This window comes from Rhinoraja longicauda, chromosome 5 (genome assembly GCF_053455715.1).
Source record: "Rhinoraja longicauda isolate Sanriku21f chromosome 5, sRhiLon1.1, whole genome shotgun sequence".
NCBI lineage: Eukaryota > Metazoa > Chordata > Chondrichthyes > Rajiformes > Arhynchobatidae > Rhinoraja > Rhinoraja longicauda.
Window position 1 is genome coordinate 79,196,734 of NC_135957.1, and position 20,463 is coordinate 79,217,196.

The window sequence follows — 20,463 nt, forward strand, 5'->3', positions numbered from 1 at the left end:
AATGCTGGAGTAACTCAGCGGGTCAGGCAACATCTCTGGAGAGAAGGAAGGGGTTGCATTGTTGGTTGAGGATGTCACGGCTGTGTTCAGCGGTGACATTACGGAAGTTTGTCTAGTGAGGCTTTCTGGGTGGAGCTGAGGAACAACAAAGGGATGATCACTTTGTTGGGGGTGTACTACAGACCCCCGAATAGTCAACGGGAATTAGAAGAACAAATGTGCCGGGAGATTGCAGACAGCTGCAGGTCAAATAAGGTTGTTGTAGTAGGGGATTTTAACTTTCCCAATATAGACTGGGAAAATCATAGAGTAAAGGATTCAGATGGGATGCAATTCGTCAAAAGTGTTCAGGAGAGTTTATCTTAAGCATTATGTAGAGGTCCCCACACGTGAGAGAGTGACACTGGATCTAGTGTTGAGAAATTGGGAAGGGCAAGTTAATGAAGTGTGGGTGGAGGAGCCTTTTGGGACCAGTGACCACAATTCGATTAGGTTTAAGATAGTTATTAATAGGGACGAAGAGGGTCCACGTGTTAAAATGCTCAACTGGGGTAAGGCCAACTTTGAGGGTATGAGAGAAGGTGTCGCTCAAGTTGACTGGAGCAGGTTATTAGATGGGAAAAGAACATCGGCCAAGTGGCATGTTTTTAAAAGTGTACTGAAGAAAGCTCAGGATGTGTCCGTGTCCGTTAGAGTGAACGGCAAAGCAGGCAATCATAAGGAAGCTTGGCTGACGAGGTAAATTGAGACATTAGTCAAAAACAAGAAGGATGCATGGGACAGTTATAGTCAGCTGGGATCAAGTGCATCCTTGGAGGAGTTTCGGGAGCTAAGGAGTAAACTAAAAAAGGAAATCAGAAGGGCAAAAAGGGGCCAGGAGATAGCTCTGGCGGGTAGTATGAAGGACAATCCCAAAAATCTTTACAAATACATAAGGGGGAAACGGGTAACTAGAGAGAGAGTGGGACCTCTCAGGAATCAAAGCGGTCACCTCTGTGTGGAGCCACAGGAGATGGGCAAGGTTGTAAACAAGTGTTTCTCCTCTGTATTTACTGAGGAGAAAGACATTAGGACGGAGGAAATTGGAGCAGTCACTGTAAGTGTCTAAAGAACAGTCAGGGTTACTGTCGAAGTAGTACTGAAGGTACTGTCGACTTTGAAGGTAGATAAATCTCCAGGGCCTGATCTGATATATCCGAGGACACTGTGGGAAACTAGAGAGGAAATTGCGGGAGGCCTGGTTGGAATTTACGAGTCGTCCTTAAATCCAGGTGCCAGAAAACTGGAGGGTGGCAAATGTTGTACCTCTTTTCAAGAAGGGCTGGGAACTATAGGCCGGTGAGCTTAACATCTGTAGTTGGTAAGTTACTGGAGAGTATTCTGAGGGATAGGATATAGAGGCATTTGGATGGTCAAGGGCTGGTTAGGGATAGTCAGCATGGTTTTGTATGTGGGAGGTCGTGTCTCACAAATCTGATTGATTTTTTTTGAAGACGCGACCAAAAAGGTTGATGAAGGCAGAGCTGTTGATGTTGTGTACATGGACTTTAGTAAGGCGTTCGACAAGGTTCCGCATGGTAGGCTGCTCTGGAAGGTTAGATCACATGGGATCCAAGGAGAGGTAGCAGAATGGATAAGCAAATTGGATCCATGGAAGGAAGCAGTGGGTAATGGTAGTAGGTTAATTCTCAGACTGGATGCCTGGGATTAGTGGTTTCGAGATACATAGACAATAGGTACAGGAGTAGGCCATTCGGCCCTTCGAGTCAGCACCGTCATTCAATGTGATCACGGCCGATCATCCACAATCAGTACCCTGTTCCGGCCTTGTCCCATACCCCTTGATTACATAGACATAGAACATAGAAAATAGGTGCAGGAAGAGGCTATTTGGCCCCGAGCCAGCACCGCCATTCATTGTGATCATGGCTGATCATCCACAATCAGTAACCTGTGCCTGCCTTCTCCCCATATCCCTTGATTCCACTAGCCCCTAGAGCTCTATCCAACTCTCTTTTAAATTCATCCAGTGAATTGGGCTCCACTGCCTTCTGTGGCAGAGAATTCCACAAATTCACAACTCTCTGGGTGAAAAAGTTTTTTCTCACCTCAGTTTTAATTGGCCTCCCCTTTATTCTTTGACTGTGGCCCCTGGTTCCGGACTCTCCCATCATTGGGAACATTTTTCCTGCATCTAGCTTGTCCAGTCCTTTCATAATTTTCTACGTCTCTATAAGATCCCCTCTCATCCTTCTAAACTCCAGTGAATACAAGCCCAGTCTTTCCAATCTTTCCTAATGTGACAGTCCCACCATCCCGGAGATTAACCTCGTGAACCTACGCTGCACAGCCTCAATAGCAAGGACGTCCTTCCTCAAATTAGGAGACCAAAACTGTACACAATACTTCAGATGTGGTCTCACCAGGGCACCTATACAACTGCAGGAGTTCTTTGCTCTTGTACTCAAACTCTCTCGTTATTAGCAAGGACGTCCTTCCTCAAATTAGGAAGTTACTGCATTATATTTTATCTGTCTAGTCCTTTCCTATCTTACCAATTTGTCCACATGCCCCCTCAGACTATCTTTAATCGGACTTTACTGGACTTTATCTTGCACTAAACGTCATTCCCTTTATCCTGTATCTGTACACTGTAAATGGATCGATTGTAATCATGTACAGTCTTTCCACTGACTGGTTAGCATGTAACGAAAGCTTTTCACTGTACCTCTGATTACTGCAGACTACATTTCCATGCTTTGAATTATATTTTTACTTGAAAGTCCATGATGTTATTCTGCATCAAAAAAGTGATTATTAACAATTCACTGGCTGAAAAAAAAATCATGGGTTATTATTTTTTGTGCTTACTTGAACAGCAGCAGAGTGGTGTTGGGCAATTCTGCTGCAGTTCCATGAGAAATTCCAGGGGAGCAGAAAGATTCACTTTATCGTTTGAAAGTTCTCCACTCAGCTTACCTGTTTCTCAGCAGAGCCAAGGTCCGCACTTTGTTTTGGTACGAAGTACATGATCTCACCCCTGTTTTTTGCCATCTCTTGAAGTGCCATGGCTGTTCGAACAGTTGCGTTTCTTGCATGCACAAAGACCATCACCTGGGAACAAACAACATCAGGAATATTAAAGAAAACTGAGCACAAAGCACAATATTGAAACAGGTTTGTATTCTGCTTCAATTGAGAACATTTTGAAAACACATCACAGGTCACACAGCATCTGTCATAAGAGAAACAGTGGGACGAACACGTTGGAGCAGCGGTCGAGTTGCTGCCTTACAACACCAGAGACCCAGGTTAGATCTTGACTATGGGTGCCATCTGTACGGAATTAGTACGTTCTCCCTGTGACCATGTGGGTTTTGCCCAGGTGCTCCAGTTTCCTCCCTTACTCCAAAGACACGCAGGTTTGTAGGTTAATTGGCTTCGGTAATAATTGTAAAAATTGTCCCTAATGTGTAGGATAGTGTTAGTGCAACGGGGATCGCAGGTCGGCGCGGATTCAGGAGCCGTAGGGCCAGTTTACACACTGTATCTCCAAACTAAACTAAGAAACAGTTAATGTTTCATGTTCGTAAGCCAAATTTTGCATTCTATTTTCTATGATTTAAATAAATCAGAAGATAGTTATGAATGCTATTTTTTCATTCATTCCTTAACATTTATCCGGTTCTCTTGACAACGTACAGGAGGGATCCCTCATTATTTTATTGTTCCGTTCCCTGTGCTTATGACATTTAAACACTGCTCTAGAACATTAACTACATTATAAGGTCATAAGTGATAGGAGTACAATTAGGCCATTCGGCCCATCAAGTCTACTCTGCCATTCAATCGTGGCTGATCTATCTCTCCCTCCTAAACCCATTGTCCTGGCTTCTCATAACCTCTGACACCCGAACTAATAAAAAATCTACCTATCTCTGCCTTTAAAATATCCACTGACGGCCTCCACAGCCTTCTGTGGTAAAGAATTCCACAGATTCACCACCCTCTGACTAAAGAAATTTCTCCTCATCTCCTTCCTAAAAGAACGTCCTTTAAGTCTGAGGCTATGACTTCTAGTCCTAGACTCTCCCACTAGTGGAAACATCCTCTCCACATCCACTCTATCTGAGCCTTTCACTATTCTGTATGTTTCAATGAGCCCCCCCCTCATTCTTCTAAACTCCAGCGAGTACAGGCTCAGTGCCGACAAACGCTCATCATAGGCTAACCCACTCATTCCTGAGATCATTCAAAACCTCCTCTGGAACCTCTCCAGAGCCAGCAATCCTTCCTCAGCTATGGTGCCCAAAATTGCTCACAATATTCCAAATGCAGCCATACCAGCGCTTTATAGAGCCTCAGCATTACATCCCTGTTTTTGTATACAGGCCCTCTTGAAATAAATGCTAGCATTGAGTTTGCTTTCTTTACTACTGATTCGACTTGCAAATTAACCTTTTGGTAATCCTGCACCAGCACTCCCAAATCCCTTCGCACCTCCAATTTCTAGATTCTCACCCCATTTAGAAATGTGTTTCAACAATTGTTGAAATAAAAGTTAAAAATATCGGAAAAAAATATCTTATTTCTCTCTCAGGCTGGAATATTTAGCATCTAGAACATAAAAGTGCTCTTTCTCAGTAAGTGTTTATTTAAATTCTTTAGTTTATAAATAAAGTAATTTGATTTAAAATATTTTATTTAAGTTATATCTTTTCTAAGGAAGGATAAGTGAAATTTGGATTTCTTAATCTCAAAGCACCTCTTCTACAAAATTAATTAGAGTCATAGAAACAGAGTCATGAAGCGTGAATACAAGCCCTTCAGCCAACCTGTCCAGGCCGACCAAAATGCCCTATCAACACTAGTCCCACCTGACGGCATTTGGCCCATATCGCTTTCAGCCTATCCTTGCCATGTACCTGTCCAAATGGTTTTTTAAATGTTGTGATCGTACCTGTCTCAACTACCTCCTCAGGTAGCTGGAACATAGACACAAAATGCTAGAATAACTCAGCAGGACAGGCATCATTTCTGGAGAGAAGGAATGGGTGACATTTCGGGTTGAGACCCTTCTTCAGACATCTGCTCCTCTGGTAGCTCGTTCCATAGACCTACCACCCCTTTGTAAAATGGTTGCTCCTCAAGTTCCTAATCAATCATTCCCCCCAAACCTTAAACCTATATCCTCTGGGTAAAAGACTGTGCATTTACCGTTTCATTTCTTCTCATGATAGACAATACACAATAGGTGCAGGAGTAGGCCATTCAGCCCTTCGAGCCAGCACCGCCATTCAATGTGATCATGGCTGATCATTCTCAATCAGTACCCCGTTCCTGCCTTCTCCCCATACCCCCTGACTCCGCTATCCTTAAGAGCTCTATCTAGCTCTCTCTTGAATGCATTCAGAGAATTGGCCTATATACACCTCTATAAGATCACCCCTCATCCTACTGCACTCCAAGGAATAAAGTCCTAGCCTGCTCAACCTCTCCCCATAGCACAGGCCCTAGAGTCTTGGCAACATCCTTGCAAATCTTCTCTGCACCCTTTCCAGCTGGCAACACCTTTCCTATAATATGGTGCCCAAAACTGAACACAATATGTTCCTTCACCAACGTTTTATACAATTGCAAAATGATCTCCCAACTTTTATACTCAATGCTCTGACTGATGAAGGCAAGTCCATCACTAGTCTATTAATGCAAAACATAATAAATATACACTAATGAATAAGACAATAAATTATCAGTAATACTAGGTAACCATATCATACTAATGCAGCCGGAAGTGGTAGTGCATGTCGGCACAAACGACGTCGGGAAGAAGATGAAAGATATTCTGCAGCGTGACTTTAGAGAGCTCGGAAGAAAGCTGAAAAGCAGGACCTCCTGGGTGGTTATCTCCAGTTTGCTTCCAGTTCCTCATGCTGGTGAGGGCAGGAACTGAATGTGTGGCTGAGGAGCTGGTGCAGGGGGCAGGGATTTAGATTCTTAGACCACTGGGATCTGTTTTGGGGTAAGGGTGAATTGTACAAAAGGGACGGGTTGCAACTCAACAGGCAGGGGACCAGCATTCTGGCAGGCAGGTTTGCCACTGCATCACGGGTGGTTTTATACTAAATAGTGGTGGGGTGGGGGGGTGTCAATTGATTTCATTATGCGATTTAACTACGTGATACTCAATTACTCAGATGTGACCAATAAGGTCTTGTTAGTATTCACATTGGGATCTTGCTAGAAAATCACAATATTCATAAATGACTGATATGATGGGATGGAAAACTATGTATCCATATTTGCTAAAGACACAAAGATGGTTGTTATTTTTATGCAGTACAGACAGACACATTTAATTGCAAAGAGATAATCAAATGATCAAAACTTTGACAAATAGTTTTCAACAGTGGCAAATTTACAATCCCCCACTTTGTGCCTTCAAAGCTCAGAAAGGAGAGCTTTCTAACAAAAGCTTTTCACTGTACCTCGGTAATGGATGCGATAAAAAACTAAACTATACTAAACGGCAAAAAGCTACCATCATCCAAGGTCCAGAGATTTGGAATTTAACATACAGATCAAGAAAATACCATGATCACATCAATCTCCCTATTTAGACCTTATTCCAGATTTCTTTGCATTTTCATTAAGAATATCCAACAGCAGCTATTGGAATAAATTAGGGATCGATAACAATGTATGTTTATCGCCTTTCAATAACCCAAAAAACTCCTTGACATCCATCTGAATCATATGAGAAATGACCAGAATGAATTTATGGTGAACCAGCCAGATTGCCTTGTTGTGGATGCTACCAAATACAATCTGCTGCAGATGTCTTGTGTATACACCATGGAATATGCTATTTCATTCACTCAGTTTGAAATATTCTGGATTTTCTTTAATCTTTCAGAGATCTTTGAAGGAACAGTGAAAGATAATAATGGAATTCCAATGCACACATTCTGTTGATTGTGTGGGTTGAAAACAAGGCATTTCCATGAACTATCAAAATACATGGTAATTATAAAATACTTCAATGATTGATTGACAGCATGGACTGGTTGTTATAATCTTGGTTGAAATAGTTTAATATGATATTGAATTTGTACTTTGAAAGGGTTGAAACAAAATAGGCTCTTCTGAAGATACTTGCAAATAACTTCACTACTTAAAGTACATCTACTATAAAAGACACCCCCAAGAAAAGATCAATAGGGTTTTGTCATTAAAGAACAAGTGAAATCTACATATTTTAATGAGTTCTGCTAATCTTTAATAGATACAATTTTAACTGGTTGATTGAGTAATCTTGAAGGACAGACATAAACATAAGAAATTGTACAGCAGCAACACTCAACCATAATATGATACAAAACTCTAAAGTATACCATTTTGGCACAAGTCATGATTTCTGCAATGTGCAATACTGAATTCCTTGTCCTCCAAGGCACTTTATATTGCTCACATCCAGCTCATTATTTCATCAGAACTACTCCATTTTCAAACACTACTTTCAGCTCAAAGTAGTTCTTTGGTTAATGGCTTTGATAATAAGCTAAATTTACCAGGTCCCCCCCCCCCATTTCTGTTTGCAGAGCAAATCAAATTGGGAGGACCAAAATATTCATGTTTTTAAAAAGTGATTCTTTTAAGCTAAAAATGAAATGTTCCATTGAAGAGGTTTGAAGAATAAATGTAGCATCATTTAACAACGTTTTAGCCATCCCTATATTAACACCAGTTTTGAGAAAAGAAGGCCTTTATTAAAGTTTTAACCAGAACTGAAACAACTTAAGGTTAATTTGACAATTTGACCACAGTTGATTGGACTTAAGACTGAAATTATAAGCCCTTTTCCTTCACTGCAGAACTGACCAGTTTTGAAACTCTTTTTAACTATGTAAATACCATGATATTATTGTATATAGTTAAATGTTTGGAAGTCCCCTAACATTCGACGAGATCATGCTGATTTATGCAGATAGTTCTCATTGAAACTGTCAGCACTTAGTTGACAGTATTAAATTTCACATTTTGTCCACTAAAAACATTTTAATTTCCAGATATACTAAAAGAACTGGAAACCCAGGGCTGATCTGAGATCCCATTAATTTCAATTGTGACTACAAGGCAAGAGCTTGTGAAGCATACAGGCAGGTAAACATGACGTTCTTGTAGCATTTGTTATTATTTATAAGGTTTTTTGACATAAACTTCAGATTTTTTCCACTTAGAAAAAATATAGGACATTTTGAACCAGAGGCTTCTCACGTTACCAACCCATAGTTCTGGCATCATAATGGTTCTGGCATCATTATCAACCGTGCTGTCGGATTCTAAGAATTGAATCAGAAACACATGGTCTGGCAATCTCTGGAACTATTTTTTGATGTATTAAAAATACACTCGGCTAAATGTTCCTTACAGAAGAAATGCATGGTCGAGCAGGACAGGTTAAAGTGGCAAATGTTAGGTGCAAGGCCCATAAGCTGGTTTTTCAGTAAAAGCACAATGGTGGCTTGGACCTCAGCCTCTGACTGTGCTTAATCGCAAGCATTAGCTACACACCACAGCTAAAGAGTATTGAGGTATGGGTAGTCTTGGTTCCAGAGTCTGCACAGAGACCTGGTGGACCAAATAGTGAATTTCTCTAGATTAAAATTCTAACATAGTAGAAGAATTAGATGAAACCTTATTTTAGTTCTGTTTCGAATCCATATAGTCAGTTAATATTACAAGTGAATGTGAATACTTGACTAGCCAACAATTATTCTTCTAACTCGATAGGCAAGGTCTACACATACCACCAGGGGGGTGCCACACAATGGCTGCCTCACCTACGGTCTGTCTTCGTCTTTTTCATTCTTTGTGTTTTTAGTTTGTTGTAAAATGTTTTAGTTTATCTTTAGTTTTGTAATACGTGGGGGTTGGTGGGGGAAACTTTTTTTTAAATCTCTTTCCTCGACGGAGATGAGACTTTTTCCGTGTCGCATCTCCGTCTGCACAGTGGCCTAACATTGTGGAGTTGGTGGCATCTTGTTTGGGACTTCTAGAGCTCCAAACCCGCAGAGCCTGCGGACTTTAACATCTTGGAGCGGGCGATCCCTTTGCCAGGGTCTCCCTTTGGTGCTCCAAACTATGGGAGCTGCGGACTTTAACATCGTGGAGCTCGCGGTCCCTGGTGAGGGACCAATTTCAGGAACTCCAAGCCACAGGAGTTTCGACCGCCCCGATGCAGGAGCGAAGACCGCCCCGACGCGGGAACTCGCTCGCCGGCTGCGGATGGTTCGACTCCCCTGACCGGAGGAAAGGAGGAAAGAAGATAAGACTTTATTGCCTTCCATCACAGTGGGGAATGTGGAGGAGCCGCTGTGATGGATGTTTATGTCAAATCTTTATGTAGTTGTGTGTCTTGGTGCCTTTTTGTAGGACTGTATGGCAAACCAAATTCCTCATATGTTGCAAAACATACTTGGCTAATAAATTACGATTATAATGATGATTATTTAGAGTCATACAGCACAGAAATATGTAATTCAGCACACTCACCGACCATAAACCACCCACTTAGACTAATTATAAACCAACATCTGTAAGGCCTCCTCACTCATGTGCCTCCAGGGACTCCAGCAATCCTAGGTGAGACAGAGGTTCAAGTGCACCTCCTCCAATTGTTTTGCCGAACACTTGTGCTCGGTCTGCCAAGTACTGCTGGATCTCCTAGTTGCGAATCATTTTAATTCCCCTTCTCATTCATCTGCAGTTCCTTCCTCCATCTATCACTCACTAGCCTTTGTCCTGTCCCCAGTTCTCTTCCAGCTTTCTCCACCCCTCCCCCCCAAAAACTACAATCAGTTGAAAGAAGAGGCCTGACCTGAAATGTCACCTATGTTCTCCAGAGTTGCTGCCTGTCCAGCTGAGTTACAGCTGCACTTTGTGTCTTTTTTGGTAAACCAGTATCTGCAGTTCTTTGTTTCTTTGACACAAATGGCCCATCAATTGCCCTCAGATTCTACCATATATCTATAGGCTAGGACAATTTACAATGGCCAAAATATCCCAATAAATCCATGTACTTGTGATGGGCGGGAAACCAGAGCACCTCGATGAAACATCACAGTCAAAGGGATAACATCCTGAAACATCACAGTCAAAGGGATAACATACAAACTCCACAGAGCACCATAGGCTAGGAGTGAACCTGGGTCTCTGTTGCTGTGAGGCAATAGATCTACTAGCTGCACTAACATACTGTCTAATTTTACAAGGCTACAATTCTGCACCATTGCATAACAAAGATAATATTGATTTATTGAATATTCCAAAGCACTTTTATTTTGGCATTTTCTTCTTCTTTCTGCTTAGGATTCAACAATTCAGAATTAATTTAAACTGGAGTTGTAAAACCACTTACTCATACCTACTAAATTTCAATCACACAATTCATTACGAATCACAGAATCCTTCCAGCTTTATTTTAATACTGGTCTTTACATCTTGTTTACATTTTCACACATCCAATTTCTTTACTTAACTAAACTGACATCAGTCTGAAGAAGGGTCTCGTCCCTAAATATCACCCATTCTTTCTCTCCAGAGATGCTGCCTGTCCCGCTGAGTTACTCCAGCATTTTATGTCCACCTTCGATTTGAACCAGCATCTACAGTTCTCTCCTACACATGTGGTATTATACTTTTGTTCAGCACATATTACTGCACAATGAATTAACAGGAAAATAGTTGGAATGATGTATTAATGCAAAACTCAATTTTTAGTGGGATAAATGGTCTAGTCAAGCAATTTGTCAGCATTGTCATATTCATATCATATCATATCATATATATACAGCCGGAAACAGGCCTTTTCGGCCCTCCAAGTCCATGCCGCCCAGCGATCCCCATACATTAACACTATCCTACACCCACTAGGGACAATTTTTTTAAACATTTACCCAGCCAATTAACCTACATACCTGTACGTCTTTGGAGTGTGGGAGGAAACCGAAGATCTCGGAGAAAACCCACGCAGGTCACGGGGAGAACGTACAAACTCCTTACAGTGCAGCACCCGTAGTCAGGATCGAACCTGAGTCTCCGGCGCTGCATTCGCTGTAAAGCAGCAACTCTACCGCTGCGCTACCGTGCCGCACCAGCTAAATTCTTCACATAACATTATGCAAATCACAAAAGTAATTTAGAAAGCAAAGGTGGAATAAAGTTACAAGCTTAGTAATTAAATTTCTTCTCATCATTTCTAAGTTCAATCCAGCCTCTAGGACAGTGACACATAGATTTCTCCACTTCAAGCAATACCTTCAAGGCTACAAGAAGCATTTTACAAGATGAATTTGATTTATTTTCACAAAGAATAGATGGTTATAGACATAGAACAGTACAGTATAGCAAAGGCCCTAGGGCCCACAATGTATGTGTTGAACATGATGTCAAGACCAACTCTTATCTGCCTGCACATAATTCATATCTCTCCATTCCCTGGATATCCAGCCAAAAGTCTCTTAAATGCTCCCACGACTGTGCAGCCAAATACAAATCCAACTAAATGTACAAATTCGGAGATGACACCACCGTGATGGACCGGATATTCAATAATGACAAAATGGAGTACTGGAAGATTGAGAACCTCGTAATTTGGTGTCAAGACAACAACCTTTCCCTCAATGTCAGCAAGACAAAGGAGATTGTGATCGACTTCAGAAAGCAGTATATAGAACAGAGGGATCGAGGAGTGCAGGTACATAGTCAGAGGTAGACAGGGTGGTCAAAAAGGCTTTTGGCACATTGCCCTTCATCAGTCAGAGTATTGAGTATAGAGGTTGGGAGGTTATGTTACAGTTGTATAAGACATTGGTGAGGCTGCATTTATAATGTATTATGTTCAGTTCTGGGCACCATGTTATGGGAAAGATGTTGTCAAGCTGGAAAGGGTACAGCGAAGATTTACAAGGATGTTGCCAGGACTCAATGGTCTGAGCTATAGGGAGTTGAGCAGGCTGGGACTCTATTCCTTGGTGCGCAGGAGGGCAAGTGTTGATCTTATAGAGGTGAAGAAAATCATGAGAGGAACAGATCGGGTAGACGCACAGATTCTCTTGCCCAGAGTCGGTGAATCGAGGACCAGAGGACAAAGGGTAATGGTGAAGGGGAGAAGATTTAATAGGAATCTGATGGGTAACTTTTTCACACAAAGGGTGGTGGGTGTATGGAACGAGCAGCCAGAGGAGGTAGTTGCGGCCGGGACTACTGCAACGTTTCAGAAACAATTAAACAGGTACATGGATAGGACAGGTTTAGACGGATATGAGCAGGTGGAACTAGTGTAGCTGGGCCATGTTAGCTGGTGTGTGGGGCCAAGTGCCTGTTTCCATGCTGGATGACTATGACTCTAACTGAAGCCGTGCACATAACCCGGTATGCATTGACGGCGCCGAAGTAGAGATGGTTGAAAATTTCAAGTTCTTAGGAGTAAATGTCGCCACCAAATTGTCTTGGAACACCCATATCGATATATTGGTCAAGAAAGCACATCAAAGCCTCTATTTTCTCCGAAGGCTCAGGAAGTTCAGCATGTCTCAAACACCTTTTACCAACTTCTACAGATGCGCCGCATAAAATATTTTATTGGGATCCATCACAGCATGGTTTGGGAACAGCTCCATCCAAGAAATTATAGATTTGTGGACGCATCCCGACGATCACGATCGACCAACCTCCCTTCCATTGACTCCATCTACACTTCATGCTGCCTCGGCAAGGCCACCAGCACAATCCAGGACGAGTCTCACCCGTTCACTCCCTCTTCTCCCCTCCCCCAAAAGGCATGAGGTACAGAAGTGTGCAACACACATACCTCCAGATTCAAGGTCACCTTCGTCCCAACTGAAATCAGGCAACTAAATCCATCACCAATTAGAGAGTGGTCCTAACCTGCCATCTACCTCACTGGAGACCCTCAGACTATCTTTACCTCGGTAACAATAAACTACAATAAATAATAACAATCACAAACTACCGCTTCTGCCTCAACCACACTCGATCTATTAAGGGGCGGCACAGTAGCCACAGCTTCAGAGACTTTTGTGTGCTCCTGACTACGGGTGCTCTCTATATGGAGTTTACACGTTCTCCCTGAGATCGCATGGGTTTTCTCTGGGTGCTCCTGTTTTCTCCCGCACTCCAAAACGTACAGGTTTGTAGGTTGATTGGCTTCGGTAAGTTGTAAAATTGTCCCTAGTGTGTGTAGGTTAGTGTATCGGGTGATCACTGATCGGCACAGACTCTGTGAGCCAAAGGGCCTGTTTCCTCGCAGTGTCTCTAAAGTCTAAAGAATCTTATTCCTTGGAGTGCAGGAACATGAGGGGTGATCTTATAGAGGTATATAATATCAAGGGAGGAACAGGTAGCATAAATGCACAGGGTCTTTTACGCAGAGTAGGGGAATCATGACCCAGAGGACATTGGTTTAAGGTAAGGGGAGGAAACAATTTAATAGGAACTTAAGGGGCACCTTTTTTTTTACACAAAGGGTGGTAGGTATATGAAACGAGCTGTCAAAGGAGGTAGTTGAGGCAGATACTATCACAATGTTTAAAAAACATTTGGACAGGTACATGAATAGGATAGGTTTAGTGGGGTATGGACCAAACGCAGGCAGGTGGCACTAATGTAGATGGGGCATGTTGGTTGATGTGGGCAAGTTACGCTGATGGCCTGTTTCCATGCTGAATGATTCTGTGACTCCATGACTAATGGCAATTAGTGCAAAAATTCAAAGTATCGTTTTAGGCACTTGTAAATGAGGACAGCCAAAAATCAAAGCCAGTTCTGCATCCAATAAATAATTTTTTCAGCCACAATAAGGCCATGCGTATCGTGAGTAAATAGTCAATAACTCAGAATCAACCTTAACGTATATTCTTATGCAAAATTAATGCATTATAGCCGCATTATTTTTTTTTATTGATTACTATCAGGTTCCTTCTGCCAAACTAGGTGTGGCTTGACAAAGGCACAGAGTGCAGGGGTAATGCAGCGGGACAGGCTGCAACTCTACGGAACATAGATAGGTTATGTTTCTGGTCAGGACTCTTCTTCAGACTCTAAGACTTCCCAGAATCTGAAGAAAGGTCCCGACCTGAAACATCACCTATCCATGTTCTCCATAGATGCTGCCTGACCTGCTGAGTTACTCCACCACTTGTGTCTTTTCCTGTAAACCAGGATCTGTTGTTCTTTGCTTCGAGATGTAGTTTGAAATCTTTACTGATCACCATTCATGCTTTAACAAACACTTCACTGTATATGAAGAATGCATCTGTCTCAAGTAGAAAATCAGATGAATTTTCCCAGTAATTGCATACGAGATCAATATGTGTGTATTATCTCAATGAATACCCATCAATGACTCTGGCATGGCTATTCATCTTGTAAAGAAGTTCAAACCAATACCTTTGTAAATATACCATATTTCAACCATGAGATTTCCATCCCGAAATCACTGCTGAAGGAGAAATCCAGGTCAATTTACTGAAATGCTGCAGAGAATATCATAAATGAAGACCCGTGCACATCATTTGCTGGCCAAAATAAACAAATGCATTAGATGGCTGTTTACAGAAGACATAAAACATGTATTCTGCTTATCTACTGAGAAGTACTGCTATCCAATCAAAGATACTTTTTTCTCATTTTTTTAACAGCCAGAGAGAGGATGATGTTTTGAATATTTCATGTATTGTTTGAATATTTCATGTAATTTTAAGCAAAATCAACCTTAACTGTCACCTTTTTGAAACTGGTAATAGTTCAAAACAAGGCCCCAAGTGAAGAGGGACCCAATAATTACTCCTATCACTAACTGTGACGCTGCTGCATTGTTTTACTTTCTTCCTCCATTCCAAACAGAGGAGAGTAAAAGTGTACTTAGAAAAGAAGATTTCCTCTCACCACCTGCAGAATAGTGCTGTATTAACGAGATTTAAACAACTTATCAAAACAATTAGAAATCCAAATGGCAGGGAATTAATTGAAAGCAGTGAGCTATCAGATGAATTATACTGGTATATTGCATCAATTTTTAATGTTCTAAAATTCCTTAGATTCAGGGAAGGTTCTACTAGATTTGAATAAAAACAAGAGATACGATGCAGTAAATAACAGGTTTAACATTTGTCATTGAGAGAGTGCTACAAGCTATTATTACATTTAATGTAACAGGACACTCAAAAATGTTCAATGTAATGAGTCAAAGTCAACAAGGGTTTCACAGGCAGGTTATTCTCGTGGAATTCGATTAACAGCCTCATGTAAAATGAATAAAATACACAGATAGCATATGTTTGTGTATTTTGGATCTAAATTCACATTGATTTTATAGTCTAACATAGGCAAATTAAAATGCCATTAGACTCTCGAGAAAGTTTCGCAAGACTATGATTTATCCAACCCGTAAGTTATGAAAAAATGTCCGGTACGAGTTATACAGCTGATGAGTTGTTACAATAAGGGAGGTCATTAAACCAATCTATTGCTTGGGCTCAGGAGATAATCTAATCATCTAATCAGTCACAATCCCCTGTTATCTTCCCTATAGCCTTGTTAATCTTGATACATACAATTCCATTTTCATAGCCACTACTCACACGGCGACCAACTCTGGCATATGACTTGAAGCCCAGGGCATATCAGCCTGTATCCTTTTGAACAGTTCAAGGTTGGAGGGGCCAGGTGGTCTACTTTTTCTCATGAACAAATGCTTTATTAACTATTGCCCTACCATCTTAAAAGATTTATCCACATATGCACTGAGGACAAAAGGATGTTTGGAGAGCGAGATGCTTTTAAATGTGTGATAATGAGAGCGGGGGTATGCAGGTCTGCGTTAAAGGCAGTAGGAGTAAGGAAACTTGGATGATGAGCGAATTGACAGCTGGGATCAAGTATTTCTCGGGAAGAGTATAGGGGATTAAGAAGCATACTTAAGAAGGAGAGCAAAAAAGGGGCCTGAAATAGCTTTGGCAGACAAGATAAAGGATAATCCAAGGAGATTTTAAGAATAATGTAAGGGAAAAAGATAATCTATAGGGAGAATAGGGCCTGTCGGAAACCTAAGTGGTCATCTATGTGTGGAGTCGCAGGAAATGGGCAAGGTCCTCAATTAATATTTATCCCCTGTTTTTACCATGGAAAAAGACATGAAAACAGGAACTTGGGGAAATAAATGGTGACAACAAGAGGACAGACTGTAGTACAGCCATGGGGGTGTTGAATATCCTAAGCGTATGAAGGTAGATAAATACCCTAGGACTTATCAGATATATCCAAGGACATTGTGGGACACTGGAGAATAAATTGCTGGAGCATTGGCAATATGAATGATTGTAAGACACAGTTGAGGTGCTGGAAGACTCAACACCCTGGCAACTCCCATCAGGCAACAGGTATAGAAGTGTGGAAACGCACACTCCAGACTCAGGGACAGTTTCTTCCCAAATGTTATTAGGCAACTGAATCATCCTACTCCAACCAGAGAGCAGTGCTGAACTACTATCTACCTCTTTGGTGATCCTCAAACTATCCTTGATCAGACTTCGCTGGCTTTACCGTGCACTAAACGTTATTATCATTTATCTATACACTGTAAATGGATGGATTGTAATCATGCATTGTCTTTCTGCTGACTGGTTAGCACGCAACAAAAGCTTTTCACTGTACCTCGGCACACATGACAATAAACTAAACCGAAGACTGGTTAATCTTATGCACCATTTTAAGAAGGGCAGCAAAGTAAAACCTGGGAACTATAGACCAGCCAACTGAACATCTGTCTTTTTCTCAGTTTTACTTACAATTTATTCTATGCCATCTCTCATTCTTCCTGCCAAAGTGTGTAATTAAATTTCATTGGCCATGTGCCTGCAGATCCCATCAGTCTACCCTCCTGTCCTTCAATTCGCCTTTTTTTGCTGTTTACCAGACCCCAAGTTTAGCGCCTTCTGAAAATGTTGGAAGTTTCCGCTGCACACTTATATCTATGACATTATTATATTTCAAAAATAGCAGAAGTCGAATACCACTTATCTACTTTGTTTTAATGAACAAATCTCTGCTTTCTTTTACAGACATTTAAAAAATAATATTTAGTGTCACATATTATTTTATGCTAAAGCTTAATTCTGCCAAGCAGTCTTTTCTGTGGGAATTCAACAAATGGCTTCCTAAAATCCATATTTAATCAACTTAAAATTCAATTAAGTTAGACAAACACAATTTGCATTTCACATATCCATATTGACTCTCCTTTATTAGTTTTAACTCCTCCAAATGATTGAAATATTATTCTCTTAAAGTTATTTCCACAACATTCTCTGATAAAGATTACATTTTCTGATGTTGTTGCTAACTTTGCACCTCTTAAAACATGGGTTTCAAATTTACGATTTTAGTTTTAACACTTCCAATGTGCATCGTCAATACTGGTCTTATAGACAATAGACAATAGGTGCAGGAGTAGGCCATTCGGCCCCTCGAGCCAGCACCACCATTCAATGTGATCATGGCTGATCATTCTCAATCAGTACCCCGTTCCTGCCTTCTCCCCATACCCCCTGACTCCGCTATCCTTAAGAGCTTTATCTAGCTCTCTCTTGAATGCATTCAGAGAATTGGCCTCCACTGCCTTCTGAGGCAGAGCATTCCACAGATTTACAACTCTCTGACTGAAAAGGTTTTTCCTCATCTCCATTCTAAATGGCCTATTCCTTATTCTTAAACCGTGGCCCCTGGTTCTGGACTCCCCCAACATTGGGAACATGTTTACTGCCTCTAACGTGTCCAACCCCTTAATAATCTTATATGTTTCAATAAGATCCCCTCTCATCCTTCTAAATTCCAGTGTATACAAGCCTAGTCGCTCCAGTCTTTCAACATACGACAGTCCCATCATTCCAGGAATTAACCTAGTAAACCTACGCTGCACGCCCTCAATAGCAAGAATATCCTTCCTCAAATTTGGAGACCGAAACTACACACAGTACTCCAGGTGCGGTCTCACTAGGGCCCTGTACAACTGCAGAAGGACCTCTTTGCTCCTATACTTAACTCCTCTTGTATGAAGGAGTAATGTAAAAATGTAAAAAAATACATTTAATATCCTTTATTAAAATCTGACAATGTGCACATGTGATTTTTTTAATTACAAATTTCAAATTGTGGAGTTCAGAGACAAATAAATAAATGATAGGTCTTTGTCCCAAACATTATGGGTAGCATTGTGCATTGTGAACACAAAAAGCTGGACTAACTCAGCGGAAAACATAGAAACAAGGTGCAGGAGGAGGCCATTTGGCCCTTCGAGCCAGCACCGCCATTCATTGTGATCATGGCTGATCATCTACAATCACTGGATGAATTTAGAAGAGAGTTAGATAGAGCTCTAGGGGCTAGTGGAATCAAGGGATATGGGGAGAAGGCAGGCACGGGTTATTGATTGTGGATGATCAGCCATGATCACAATGAATGGCGGTGCTGGCTTGAAGGGCCGAATGGCCTCCTCCTGCACCTAATTTCTATGTTTCTAAGTAACCTGTGCCTGCCTTCTCCCCATATCCCTTGATTCCACTAGCCTCTAGAGCTCTATCTAACTCTCTTTTAAATTCATCCAGTGAAGTGAAGAAGGGTATTGACCCGAAACGTCACCCATTCCTTCTCTCCAGAGATGCTGCCTGCCCCGCTGAGTTACTCCAGCTTTTTGTGTCTATCTTTGGTTTAAACCAGCACTTGCAGTCCCTCCCGGGTGGCACGGTGGGACAGCGGTAGGGTTGCTGCCTTACAGTGCTTGCAATGCCGGAGACCCAGGTTCAATCCCTCTACGGGTGCTGTCCGTACGGAGTTTGTGCGATCTCCCCGTGACTTGTGTGGGTTTTCTCAGATCAGGTTTCCTCCCACACATCAAAGACATACAAGTGTGTAGGGTACTTGGCTTCGTACATGTAAAAAAATTGTCCCTAGGGCGTGTAGGATCGTGTTAATATGCAGGGATCGCTGGTCGGCATGGACCCGGTGGGCCCAAGGGGTGTTTCAGCGCTGTATCTCTAAAATTAAACCAAAACTATACATTGTGAACAATTCTCCTCCATCTCTTCTCTTTTAGCAATCGTCCTTTTGTATCAGTCTTATGTGCTTTTGGTGCAATTCACGTTACCCGTTATCTTTTATTTGTGCACTGTGGAAGGCTTGATTGCAATCATGTATTGTCTTTTCTTTGACTGGTTAGCACGCAAATAAAAGCTTTTCACTATACCTCGGTACACATGATAGTGATAAAGTAAACTAAATTCAATTGTATGGAGCTATGATTATCGTAGGGAGCGATTTTTCTAAATTTATTCCATCTTCCGACGAAAATTCACATGCACAATTGTAAAAATAGAACCCATTCGTTACCTGGAGATCGCTGGCACTACTAATCACAGCCTGTCAAACTGAGAAAGGTACATGAAATCACCAATCAAAGAACTAATATCGATGTATAGCCTCTATATTACCTGCCTGTAGGATTGAAAATCCCCGTGCATTAGGGCATACGCAGGTGGAATAAAGAATCATAGTCATACAGTGTGGAAACAGGCCCTTTGTCCCAATTTGCCCACCTGTCCCATCTACACTAGTCCCACCTGCCTGCATTTGACCCATTCCCTCTAAACCTGTCCTACCCATGTACCTGTCTAAATGCTTCTTAAACGTTGTGATGGTACCTGCCTCAACTCCCTCCTCTGACAGCTCATTCTGTACACCTACCCAACCTTCGCGTGAAAAAGTTACCCCTCAGGATCTCACTAAATCTTTCTCCCCTCACCTTAAACCTATGTCCTCTGGTTCTCGATTCCCCTACTCTGGGCAAGAGACTCCGTGCATCTACCACCTATACATCAGGAGGTGTAGATCGAGAGCAAGCAAGATTATGAGGGACCCCTGCCACCCCAGCAACGGACTGTTCCAGATGCTACGGTCAGGCAAGCGCCTCCACTGTCACGCTGTGAAAACGGAGAGGATGAGACGGAGTTTCTTCCCACAGGCCATCAGGACTGTTAACTTTTATAAGTCCAGGGACTAAATTTTGTCTTCTCTGTATTAACTGTATTAACTTTATTTATGCTGTAACTGTAATTTCTTTTTGTGCACAATCCGCAGGCATTGCCACTTTCATTTCACTGCACATCGTGTATGTGCATGTGACAAATAAACTTGACTTGACTTGATCATCCTCTCGTGATTTTGTAAACTGTTGGAGTTTGATCAGGTAATTTGGCAACAGTTTAACAAAGATATACCAAACTATTTGTATGTTTACAATAACACTTTAACCAAGTTCTTTATAATTTACTGCCCATAAATTAAAATATTTCAATTGCTCAATATATCAGAAACTCCAATTGATGA

General features: G+C 41.5%; 1 protein-coding gene across 3 annotated transcripts in view; it reads right to left on the reverse strand.

Annotated features, from left to right (window-relative positions):
- ascc3 (activating signal cointegrator 1 complex subunit 3) overlaps positions 1–20,463 on the reverse strand; it is a 328,254-nt gene that overhangs the window by 191,811 nt on the left and 115,980 nt on the right. For all 3 annotated transcript variants that reach the window (XR_013547292.1, XM_078399847.1, XM_078399848.1), the window contains exon 14: positions 2,980–3,114. Coding sequence is in view for 2 of the 3 variants with exons in the window: in XM_078399847.1 (XP_078255973.1) it covers positions 2,980–3,114 (135 nt within the window). In the remaining variant the exon portion in view is untranslated. The remainder of the gene's footprint in view (positions 1–2,979; positions 3,115–20,463) is intronic.